Genomic DNA, 13463 nt, shown 5'->3' on the forward strand with positions numbered 1-13463 from the left:
CAATGTTTCTTAAAACATAAGCTAATAACTCAGGTCTCTAAGTTCTCCATGTTTTCTGAGATGTTTTTTACCTTTTTTTGATAACATCTTCAGTTTGGGTGACGTTTATCTAAATTTTCCATTCCTGCACATTCCACACAACAAACTGTTTATTATCTGAAGTAAAATATTCACCAGCAGAGCTCTGATAACAGCGATAACCGCAGCGTCATGAGGACTGATGTGATACGAATGCACACGTTGAGGAAACCTGGCTGTTAATAGCTGACACTGAACTGATGAGCTTCGGTAAAAAACGACCTCTAAAAAGAGCGGATTTGAATAGAAATGTCTCTGTATGTATTCAAGCTCTGGTCTGAGTTTGGTCGGCTCCAGGTTTATTCATCATTAACGTTGGCAAAATACAAACATTACTTTTGAAAGTTGAATGAAACGGCTCGATGGGTCCACATTCACACCAAACCGAGTCTCAAAGCTGAAGCATTTGGAGTTTATGATGAATGACAGACAGGCAAAACTTTCATTTCCAACAGTTTATTTTCTCCACTTGCAGCACAGCTGGCCTCAGCCAACCTACAGAACCCGCCGTTCATCGGGATCATGGATCGCATCTCTGCCTTGGTTTACTTAATGCAACCCATCGCCTCTCTGCGCTCCTCTGCATCACGTCAGAGACAGTCCTGTGGAGGTTTCAGTGTGTTTTTGATCCATTATTGGAGGCTGAGTGAAGCTTTCTGTTTCCCAATATCTCACGCTGCTTTCGGACGTATCACAGCGCTGCAATAATTTGATTTTTTATCGATCCCCTGAGGGAATTTCGTTTTTACTTTTGTCCCATTTCATAGAGGGTCAGAGGTCAGGCTCGATTACACAGCCGGTGGCTGCGATGACACCGGATGATTCAGTGTTTTGCTCAGTGGAGGTAAGGAAGCAGGAGGATTTAATAGTTGTTGAGATACATCAGTCTGGACTCCACCAGCTGATAACTCTTCCATCAATCAGGCCGTGCTCTCGAGTCCAGGAGGCATCACATCAGGGGCCATTTCACTCATGAAGGCAATTTTTGATGCACTTGTATTCCCATGCTATGCCCCTTTGCACTCCATAACATCTAAAATTTTAGTTTAGTTTACGTTATTTTCAGAGGTTAAAGGTCTCTAACATATAATACAGTGTAGAAGTCAGAGAAAACCATTCTTTATATTTCATGAGTGGGAAATAGAAGCAGCGATTTGGTAAAACATGTCTACATGAATGGAAATTAAGTAAATAAGGCAACAAAGAGCTTAAAAGTCAAGCTTTGGTGCGATCACCTTTTTTCTTCAGCACAGTCTGAGGTGGCCTTTCCTTCATTTCTCTGAGTGGTCTTCAGGAAAAGTTCTCCAGGCTTCTTGAAGAACATTCAAAGCCCTTCTTTGGATGTTGGCTAACATTTCTCCTGCAAGATGTTCCCACACTGCTTCAATAATGTCGCGGTCCGATCCACGGCTGATGCTGTTCCACTCTGTGTTTTTATCTCCAGGTGTGCTCTTACTGCACCTGCAGTGTGTTTGGGATCGCTGTCATGCATTTTTCTTCATAATTCCATTGATTTTAACAAAGACATGCGACACCACCGGCTGAAACGCAGCCCGAACCATAACAGATGCTCCACCGTGTTTAACAGACGGCTGTAACTCCTCTGTTGTGGCTCTCGCCTGACTTCTTCCAGATTCATTTCCAATTGAATTTCTCTCCGTTTCCCTTCTTTAAGCACGGCTTCTTGACTTCACTGTCTGTGCTGTGTTCAGTGCTTGCCTTGTGTGAGCTGTGTGTTCTTGTAGCTTTGACTTCATGCTAAATAAGAGATGAGTGTGTAAACAGATGGTTGTCACATCAGAACGCATGTCGCGCTGTCTCCGACTGCTACCTCCCGCAAGATATTGGTTTTTTTTGGCAAATATGAAACCTTCCTATCTACATCTCTCACATGTCACCGTGGCAACGCTTTCCTCTGACACGCTCGAAGCCAAGCCCCGCATGTGCTCAGTAGTGTCAACAAATAACTCCATCCGGCCCACATTGTGATTGAAGTGTTTATCGAACAACAGCACAAGAGGTGATGTGGAGGCTGCTTTCAGAACTGGAGATTCAATTGCTGCCGCTAATGTCTGCCCCCCACCCAGCCGCCCCTCCATCCCACCCCACCACCCACACATCTATCAACACATAACTCTTTTCTTCTATTCAGCGACAGAATTGATGTTCCACAGAGACGGAATAAAACTGAAAGGTTTTATTTAACTACAGGTGGGAAAACAAAAATTGTTTGCATCCAGCTTGCAGACAATCAAAGTTATTTGAAAAATAAAATAAAAGAGAGAACTTACACCTGTAGCTCTCCCACGAGATGAGAACAAGCATGTCCCATATGCCTGAAAATAAGAGGCTTCAACCTGGTGGTTTCCTTTTTGGGTGATTCCACAGAAAATCAGTGAGTGCCTCCCACCTGACCCCCTCCAAATCAGCTATTTGTTTATACAGCAATTACAGTATTCATGTAGTACACTTCATAGGTGCAAATGGATATCCACTTGAAATTTCCTGGCCTGAAAATCACGTCCAGGCTCTTCCACAAACCTGGAACCAAATCAGTTTCACACCAGCATCATCGATGAAACTGATCAATGAAACTGAACTAAAAATATTTAAAGTGACTTTTTGCATGCGGCTAAACATAGTCTGTCCTGAACAGTGTAGTAATATTTGTTCACAGATTGAAGTTCAGTCATGCACTCTGCAAACCCGAGTCCACTGGCCCAGCAGGAGGGATCCAAAATGAATACGGATCACGGATTCAGACCAGATCCGGTTCAGCTCTGGTCGTTTCCCAGCTCATCCCGTCTGAATCATAATGGCTTCATTTCCCTGACGTGATTTGTTCCTTTGTTTAAAAAGGCTCCTTTGATCTAAGCAATATATATAAAAAATGAAGCAGTTCTTATAATGTGCTTCTTTTTAATGATAAAACTTTAGATGAAAAAAACCTGGAAAGTTGCCCTGCTTTGTTTTTTTTCAGGAATCTGAAACCATGACTGAACTGGAGAACATTAGATCAGAGGTTTTATCCAGTAATAGCAAAAAAAGTGAGGTTGTTACATTTCATCAGTAGATTAAGCTTTTACTAAAAAATTATTGAAACATAGAAATGATCATTAACTATAGAAAAAACAGTTTTTATTCATTAAACACCGTCTTGAGGATAATAACGTCACAGACCGTCTCTCCTGTCGGGTCACAGCTGAGTAATTAGATTAAAAATCAAGAAGAAAAATAAGATTCCAGCTTCATTTAATCAAAATTACATTTGGATAAATGACAGCAAATGTTCTAACAAATTATATATTTAGTATCAAAGTTTTATTCTGTCTGTCATGACAACGGAGCTAATCGAAATGAACCTTTTTAAACTTCCTGTTTTTTAATATAAACAGTCAGCACTGGCACGTGTTCATATTCAGGGTGAACATTCCCAGAGCTGATTGGAGCAACTCTGATCAGCTGTTCTGGCGGCTCTGAGTTGATTTTTAAACTCAAAGATTGTTTTACCTGCTTCCTCGAATAGGGCCCACAATCTGAAGACCAAACCTCATTTCAGTTTACGAGTTATTATTATTTCATAGTAACAGAAGCATGCACTGATACTGTGGACATTTTATCTGATTTCCTATCATTCAGAAAAACTCAAGAAAGTGAACAAACTGTGATACACAGAGCATCACAGTTTGTTGGCACCAGTCAGGATGCCATCTGCCACGAAGCAAAGATGGTTCAGGAACGGTTTGAGGAGCACAAAAACGGGTTTGAGGGGTTTCACCAGATCTCAGTCCAAACAAGTCCGATCCACGGAGGACTTAAAGGATCTGCTGCTAACATCTTGGTGCCAGATACCACAGCACACCTTCAGGGGTCTAGTGAAGTCCATGCCTCGGTACACTTAAGTTACAATGTGGCAAAAGTTTTGGTTTTTTCATCAATGCAGAAACTGGATGTCTACCCAAGCTAGAATCCAGTTATAAGTTTTAAAGATTTTATGGGTTAAAGGGTGACTGAGATCTCAATTAAAAATGACATTAAATGGTTAGTAAGTGGAATTGGTCCCAAATTAGTCATTTTCTTCCTCTATCAGCAGGAGCAGTCAGAGCAGGGGGATAATTCTGCTCCGCTTTCAACAGATTACTGTCATTTTTCAATTATGCAAAATCCTCCCACGGACGTTAGATGATGAGAGTTATAGTCATGCAGAAGTTAAGTGGTAGAAAAAAAGTTCACCTTCTCCATACCTGCTGCTGTGATTTAAAGTGAGTGTGCGTGTGCAATTGCACTGAGGGTTAACAGAAAAGTTGTGTTTTTGCAGCTGGAAAGTTACAGGAAGTCATGAAGAGGTGTTTATGATACGACGATAACAGGGTGGGTATTGTTTCTATTTTAGGTTATTTCTAAAAAGCATCGACATGAAGAATCTGAACAAAACTCAAAATAAGAGGCGCACACTCGCAGGAGCACAAGACCTAACTGTGAAAGTCCATTTGTGACCATTTCCAGATGAATCATTTTGGGTAGAGGGTATATTTTGTCACCACAGGGAATCAAAATACCGTAATTGTCGGGCTATAAGCCGCTACTTTTTGCACAAGCTTTGAACCCTGCGGCTTTTAGTCAGGTGCGGCTTTTCTATAGATTGTCCATGATTTTTGTCATATCGTAAGACGATTTGTTTTGTTTGTTCTGCTGTTGTACGGCACTACATTGCCTGGCGGAAGGATCGGGGTTCAAGAGTGGTATGTTGGTCACATGTCCATCCGCCAGGCAACGTAGTGCCGTACAAGTAGCGCGAAAAACAAACTTCAAAGTAGCGCTACGCGTTCAGCGGGAGTCGTGGATGACCAGCGGCGATAAACTTGCGAAAAGCAAGTTGTGCTCAACTCTACCGGTGGATTCTGACAGCGTGGAAAAGTGTGCAAACATCCACGATCACCAACGGATTTCGAAGGGCTGGACTGCTGCATGATGAAGAGGAGGACACCGCCACGGCCCTTCAGAGGGTGTTCGACTCTGACACTGACAATGAGGATTATCTTTGGTTTTGAAAGTGACAACGAAGGAGAGAAGAAGAGAGTGGATGACGAAGCCATCCTGAGCCTGTTTGTATCCGACACTGGAGAAGAGGACTTTGGTGGTTTTAGTGGGCAGAAAGATGGTGGTGAATGACTGACTTTTCTTCTTGTTAAAGCCGTGTCACTGCACCTGAGCCTAAAAGGTAGTCTGAATCTATTTTTCTGGTGTGCTGTAGGTTACTGTTATGTACTACATTTGTTACTCATTTATGAAGCACAGCACATGTGCAAATATGTACCCATAACTTGTTTTTCAAAATATTAATAAAAGGGGTGTGTCTCCAAACAGCCATCTCTTTCCTGACAATTCGCTTTGTGCATATTCTCTTACATATGATAAGTCAATATTGAAACACCTGCGGCTTTTGGTCAGGTGCGGCTAATGTATGTACAAAACAGGATTTTCCCCTGATTTTAGCTTGTGCGGCTAATATTCAGGTGCGCTTTGTAGTCCGGGAAATACGGTAATTTAGCAGAGGCACTGATATACAGACCATGTGGTGAGAACCCCCCATCACTTCTAGCAACTCAAATCCAGACTTTAATCACTCTAATATCTTTATTTTACACCAAAACATGAAGAGAAGTATCAATCGTATTGGATGCGAATCCCAAATCCTAAACTGGTAGTGGTCGTGCATAAGAAGGCAAAAGTCCATGAAACAGCCCCAGGGTCATACATGAGGACATCAGTGAGGAACAAAAGAAAAAACAGAAGCACTGGAGCATCAGGAAATGTTTGGAAAGCTATAAATGTACGAGAAACAGAGGTTTTAAACTAGAACAGAAAGAAAATGTCTACAGCTCTCATGGGCTGTGTGGGGTTCAACAGGCTGCCAGTCGACTGCAGGGCCAACTGTTTCACAAAGACTACAAATACCCAGGAATACATAACGTTCTGATTTGGGAATTATTCAGAAACCAGTGGGAACTCATTAATGAATAAACCCTTAATTCTGGATGTCAACATAGGCAAAGACGGAAATGCAGGTCGATCACAGGAACTCACCACGCCATACGCAACTGTGTCGCTGTAGGATCGGAGCTCAGGGTAGATGTTGGAGAGGAACCAGCTGAACGGTCGACAGCGGAGTCTTGACCGCAGGGCCTTCCTCTTTGAAATGTCCCCGATGTCTATTCCTGAGTTCTAGGCAAGGAAATAAACACACACAGATCCAAGTTTTACATGCTGAGCATTTTACTGCCACCCAATGACCTCGAGCAACACGATAAATACAAAAAGAGCTTCAATTTTCTTACATTCGACGTAGCAATAAATAAAAACACGTGCAGAATTCAGGCGTCTGCGTCCTTTGAGCACTACTACATCCTTGGAATGGCAATGGAAGAGTCGGAAATGATAACTGAGCAGAAGAACAGCAAGGAATGTTTAAAAAGGAGCCTCACAGAGTGCGATACTCAGTGAGGAACGGCTGAAATTAAACAGAGATGTTAAAGCAGAATCTACATAAAAAGTATGTGAAATGTTCCCGAAAGATTGTTTTCCTGCCAAGAGGGAATTTACCCTACAGACATAAATTGTTCTTGGTCCTACAAATTTGAGCATATACTGGTTGATCTGCATTGAATCACTGTAAATCTGGTCTGCAACACTGTGCTCATACAAAAAACAATATCAGAGAAGAGTTATTGCCGGGCTCGAGCAAACTGGAAGACAAGAGCGATCTACAGGCTTATAATGAAACTAGCTATGAACTGAAGGACTACTTTGGGTGAGTTAGGTATATGTGCGATCACTCAGATATGAGTCTGACTTCGCATTAGACCTGAACACACGTGGTTGAAACATGGATACTAAAAGGCTGAACTAGTGTGAACTTTTTGGGATTATGAGGGTTTGGTTAGGTTTTGATAGGTCAGCTAAACCTGGTTAAGAAACACACTGTAGATCTTTGTTATACAGTATTCAAATGACTTGTCATCTGAAAATGTAAACAAACAGGAAGTGACAAAAACGGTAGTACCTCTAATGACCGCTTGAGGGTGGGTCCAAAAGCAAATCGATCTCAATGCTAAAACGTGCAACGTTACGACATGAAACGGTATGATGGAGCTTGACACAGAATAAATAACCAAGCTCTCTAGTGTCATCTGGTAAGTTAACGCTCAATTATTTTATCTAACTTTCATCACACATACAACTAACATGCTAAGAATTGTCCAAAATCCACAGCGAAAATGTAGCTCCATCTTTTATATACAGTATATCCTTGCACAACAACAATCCTTCAGAGATGCATTTGCTTGTTATTTATGTGCCACTGACTTTCTAGTGGATCTCCATGGTGGCATTCATGGCTGCTAGAAAATCTGTAACACAACCCCTGAACACAAATAAACATGTCCACAATAACACCCCCGCACAGGGAGAAGAAGCACCACACACACACACACACACACACACACACACACACACACACACACACACACACACAGTGAGTGCAGTGTGTTTACCTGCAGTGGAACGTTCCAGGCCATGTAGACGTGACTCTTGTACTGGTCCATCCAGACCTCAGCCACCCTCAGAGCATTGCGGCGGACGTGAGCCGTCAGGTTCTCCGTGTAGGGTTTGTGGGCACGCTCGATGTGGGCGATCCGAGAGCAGGGCAGGACCTCTACACTGCCACCGCACTGCCACACCTTTGTTACACACACACACACGCACACACACGCACACGCACACACACACACACACACACACACACACACACACACAAATGTAAATTCTGACATGTGAGGACTGTGGGGACTCCCAAAAAAGGTAGAGATATTTTCAGCACCTGCCAGGTTACTGCCAGTTAAACCTGTGTCCTCTGAATAGGGGATTAAAACCTGCTGAAACTGAGCCTGGCTGATGGAATTAGCATGAATAGAAAGGTATCACAGGCACAGTGGTGATGCCTACCCAGATGCTGCTATTTTCATCTGTCTGCACTTGTTTGACAGTGGAAGCTGTCCTACATGCCTATGTAGGACTAGCCAGGCTCATGACACATGTGACAAATGTTATTTCAAGTCATACATGTTTTAGTAAAACAATATTTGGTGTGTGTGTGAGGTAGCACATCATAGAAAACTCATGTTTGGATTCTTCCTTCTTTTGTGCCATATACGGTAATGGAAAAAAGTGTCTTTGGATTCAAAGGTTTTCTGTGTGAGGAGATAATAAATACAAACTTCACACCCTCAGCAGGTTCTAAAATTAGGTAAATACAACCTCAGAAGTACAGCTACACGTGGGATATTATACCGTATTATTATTTATCAGAATAAAAACTAAAAATGCAGAAGCAGTGCCTGAAAAGCTAAGCACTATCTTCCTGCTTCCACTACTCACGATTCAGACAAGCCACAGTTAACATGTTAAAGGCTCAAGTTCATGACAGACATGGCTGGTTTGGAAGGGCTATCAGGGCCTCTTCTCTTTAAAAAGAACACAGCAGCACAGCTTAGGCCTGGAAAGCTGCATCTGAACAAACCACAAGACTCCTGCAACAATGTCCTTTGGACAGAGACCAAAGTGGAGATGTTAGTCCATCATGCACAGCAGCACATTTGGAGAAAAAGAAACACAGCACATCTCATACCAGCTGTCAGCAGCGTGGTGGAGGCATGAGGATTCTTCTAGAGTCAGATGTGAGGCCATCTGTCCAAAAGCTAAAGGTTGGACCAAACTGGGTCAACAGGACAAAGATCCCAAGCACATCATCAAGTGTCCAACAGAAAAGTATCCAGGTGCTGCAGTGGTCCAGAGTACAGACCTCAGCCTGACTGAGATGCTGTGGTGGGAGCTTCAGAGAGCTGTGCATACATGCATGCTGCAAAACTCACTGAACTAAAGTAACTAAGGAAGCTCAGAGCCTTTAATATGTGCAGCAAGATGTCAGAGATGTTTATGTCTGTGGTAGCGAGTGCATCTAGTCTCTGTTCTCCCTCAGACTCCACCTCGCTGCCATAAAGAACACTACCATTCTCTTCAAAGCTGCATAATAACTCTTCGTTCTGTCAGACCCCAAACATATTTGTATCATACCTCCATGCAGCTGTTATTCTCATATTTAGAGAGTATTTATGATTTATTAATGCAACTTGCAATTCTCTCTTACACAATGTGAGTCTTGTACTGTTTTACTCCAACTTCTTTTTTCATCACTGTCGTAAATATATAAAGTTCCTCACCTCATCGTGCAAGGTCTTCATCAGGCGCCTGCAGCACTTTTATTCTAAATGTGTTGTTTATTGCAGACTTTAGTATTTTTGCTCTTGATCGTGAAAATAAAAACCTGGTGTTAGAAAGGATCATAATAAGTCATGTTTAAAGGCTAACCCCACTGGCCTGTTACACCAAGCAAAAATATGCACGTTGACAAAATGTTACTGCAGCTAGAACTTCTGCACGGCTGTTGTTAACATCTTGCAGCGGTTAAACACTGACTGTCAGTGCTAAACGAAACCTTCCTGACAACGAAGTCGATACAGTACTCAAACAATGCTTTGATGTGGAATAATCGAACATCTTTCACCAGCTACAGGTATTTTATTAGTGTTTCGGCCCACAGCTGCATATCTAAATGTTTACTACTTTGCCCTCCGGTGAGTTTCAGAGTATGATGCGATGTGCACCGTCTCAAAGGTGAAGGAATTACATGGATCACGGGTCAGTAGGAGAGAAGCAAAGGCCATCTCTGCTGGTACTTTAGCTACTTTGAGCTCTTCCTTCTCAACATCAACTCCACTCATATTAACTTTTTTTCAGGGGTCCAATTCAAACCACTGCCAATAACAGCGAAGGACATCGCTGACTGATGTATGAGCGAGGCAGCAAATACATCGCAGGGTTACCTAGACAACGGAACTTGGAGTGTCCACTAGTGACCACCTGTCAGCTACAAAGCAAAGTGCAACAATCAAGCTGCTTCAAATGTGGACCAACTTTCAGGAAATAGCAACACTTCTCCAGAAATATTCTAGAATTCGCCACGTTTGGTCAGAAGATTATTGTACCATTGTTTCCACAATAGCGCTGCTCAACACTGAGCTGCAGGCACCTTAGGATTTCACAAACAAATGCTGGGAAATGCTGATTTGAATAGAAACTCCTGTTCCCTCTATTGCAATCCTGCACTCCTGTGCATTTGTGTTCTAATCCCTCCTGCCGGCCAGCCTCCTTCCCTCTATCCTACCAAAGCAAAGCGCTGCTGCAGAACAACAGCAGAAACTGTAGCGCTGGCCTGATGCCCAGGCAGGGCCAAATTCAGAGATAATACATGCTTCTTTCAGAAATACCTCAACACTTTCTATAAAGGATTTACAACATGGGGTTAGAGTATAAGGAGCTATTCTTCGAGTATAACAATCTACCTCTGAGCATGTGGGTGTGCAGCGTGAGATAGAGAATGGCATCAGGAAAAAGGGGAAATGAAAGAAGGAGAGATTCAAAAAAGGATATAAAAAGAGGAGGTGCTGGGATAAACACACAGGGAGATAAAGCGGGAATAAAGAGATGAGATAAAGAGAGTGAAATAAAGGGGAGAGAAATCTGGTCTTCAGTGATCTTTTCGAGAAGTCTTTTCTTTTTTTGGCTTTGTTATTTTTGTTCACGGGTGAACACAGGGTCATGTGCCAAATACTACACAGCAAACATCACAGAGCATCATTATGACTTTGAGAACTCGCAGTTTGGGTGCGTGGGAAGTTGTGTCTGGCTGACTTGTACGGGTGTCACCCAGACAAAACGCAGCACATTTACATCCCTAATTGTCTCCCGGCCTGTCTCCTTTGGTGAAATGTGGAACAAATCTTGCTGTCAGACTTGTGTTTTTAAAAGTTTTTAATGAGAAAATGAGCAGCAAAAGGCATAAACAAGTTGTGAATTATAAATCGCATTGAGCGAAGACAACCACCCGTCGTGATGGAGCGAGAAAAAAAAAAGACAATGAGTGTTAAATATGCACAATATTACGCCAGCACGGCGCAGATCAGGCTTCATGAAAGCAATCTTTATCACTAAAAGGAGCGTGCAGGCCAGAGATACGGAGAGCTTCTGCAGAAACCGAGGGAGCGCACGAACAAATCGCTGATAAAAAAGAAAAAGTAGTCTGTGTTTGGTATGAAGATAGAAATAGAACAAACGGAGTGTTTTCTGAGTTAAACCCAGGGCCAAAACCAACACATGATGAAATAGTTAGATTAGGAGCAATGCCCCTGGGACATGTGTGCAGAACTGATTCTGTCAAAATATCACCGCCGATTTACATAATCATTGATCTGAAAAAGGGGCTTCTACAGCTCTGTGTGCTGAAACATTGACGTTCCCTGTCATTCCTGATGTTTTTATAGAAAACCACGAAGTAAAAAACTCATCAGAATAATGATGTGCGTGTCGAGGCGGGGGCTCTATAGAATTCCACGTGCTGCTGAGTTCAGGCTTCAGATGGTCCTGTGGCACTGGAAGTGTTTGCTACAGAAATAAAATGTCAATACTCTGGCTAACCTTTGGTTGCTCTTTCAGCTGTTCCAAAAGACTCCACACATGGAGTTGTAACCTGTCCACATCCACACAAAATGCTCCACAGCCCCTTTGAAGTGCTTCTACGCTGAAACCGCTCCATTTTGCTTCACCGTTGCTGTCAACCCTGCAGAGGGCAACTGACTCTTGGCCCCGTTTCAGCACACAGGCCAACAAGTAATGTGGGCAGAGCGGCCGACGGCTGAGGGGAGCATCTGATCTGGGTCAGAAAGACGTGCACTGCGGTCGTGGTGGCGACAGTGAGCTCATCCCCCCACAGAGGGACCCTCACTACTTCTGCTTCACTGAATAAACCATCCAACTCTCCGCTGTGCTAATGTCAACAGGTGTTCAATTTGTCTCTGCAGTGTGGGCTTATGCAGAGTAATTATATGGCAAAAGAGCTCTATAATAGAGAATAACCTCACTGCATGATGCAGCAGCACTCTTGCTCTCTGCACTGTGAGGAGCTAAGGAGAAAGGCATTATCAGACCTGTAGCAGGCTTGACATTCATGCTTCATATGGAGTCACATCCGAGTCCTCCACAAAAGCTTCCGTGAGACAAAGGAAGGCACAACACAGCCAGTGACCAGACACATTTATATTCATGACATCATAGTGTGTTTATGACATAAGGTTGTAGCTGTTCTAAAAATGCACAGAGCCAAATATACTAAGTGGAACTAATAAGCCTGACTGCAAAACACTGTGTGCTGGACTGGAAAGTTTGTCGGGTGAATAATCTGTGAAACAAATCGTCAGCCAGTTCTTTTCAAAGATGCCCTGCACCATCAATCAGACCTCAGGAGGGAGGATCCACTAACCAGCACAGCAGTGTAACTGTGGGGTTCATGCACATGTCTCAGAATAACACTTCAGGAAGCAGCTGAAGAAGCAGCAGCAGGTTCTGATAAAAGGGAAACTGTTAAAATCTGAAGGTTGAAGGAACAAATAGAAGAAACCAAAAGATGATTTGCCACCAGATCCTGATCCATGCATGCATCACTCCCCTTTATTCTGACTTAAATCCAGTGACCCCTGAACGACATTCTTTGAACACACTTCACACCTGAAAAAGAAGAAAAGACTACATGAGAGCTGATTTGTGAGGCTGCAGATCTCTACATGCGCCCTGCTGTGTGAAGACACAGACGTCTGCTGCCTGAAGTTTTCATTATGAACCAATGTCTGCGTAGCAATGTAACTAATACCCTGAAACACTGCCAACTCTGCTGCTCCCTGTAACTTTATGCATGTGTAATGAGCCACTCCCCCCTCTCTCGGTCCTCCATGTTAAGCTCTGCTCTCTTACATTAAACAGAAGTATTAAGGAGCAGAAATAGACGCGTCTCAGCTCGAAACATCTGGCTGAGCAACTACAGGAGCCAAAGGTTAGGCATGTATTCCCTCCTCATTCCAAATTATCAAAGCAGCAACTTTAACAACCACATAAGGTGCATAAAATATCATTATTTGAAAAGTTTGAAAATTGCTCTTGCAAACGTAAAAAAAAAATCCTGTCCGAGTGGTTCCTTCATTTTCTCTCTAACTTTTCAACACCTACAAATATGCAATGCACTTCTGCGAGCTGCAGAAGCACCTGTGTTTGTGACCTTTAATAAATCTGGTGCAATATTTCCTATAAGTGCACTCTTCCTATTAGAGTTTAGACTGAGATAACACAGCTCCTGTAGTCAACATCCAGCCAACATTCCTTTACAGGTAGCGTCGCACTCACAGCAGTTCGCCTGCGTTCTTGTTTACAGGTGGAGGGGT

General features: G+C 42.9%; 1 protein-coding gene across 2 annotated transcripts in view; it reads right to left on the reverse strand.

Moving 5' to 3' along the window:
- The window catches only part of galnt18a (UDP-N-acetyl-alpha-D-galactosamine:polypeptide N-acetylgalactosaminyltransferase 18a), a 184199-nt gene that overhangs the window by 34890 nt on the left and 135846 nt on the right, over positions 1-13463 (reverse strand). For both annotated transcript variants that reach the window (XM_014413111.4, XM_014413110.4), the window contains exons 7-8: positions 7632-7817; positions 6166-6303 (exon numbers count right to left, since the gene is read on the reverse strand). In XM_014413111.4, the coding sequence (XP_014268597.1) occupies positions 6166-6303; positions 7632-7817 (324 nt within the window). The remainder of the gene's footprint in view (positions 1-6165; positions 6304-7631; positions 7818-13463) is intronic.

The sequence above is a fragment of the Maylandia zebra genome, linkage group LG7 (assembly GCF_041146795.1).
Source record: "Maylandia zebra isolate NMK-2024a linkage group LG7, Mzebra_GT3a, whole genome shotgun sequence".
NCBI lineage: Eukaryota > Metazoa > Chordata > Actinopteri > Cichliformes > Cichlidae > Maylandia > Maylandia zebra.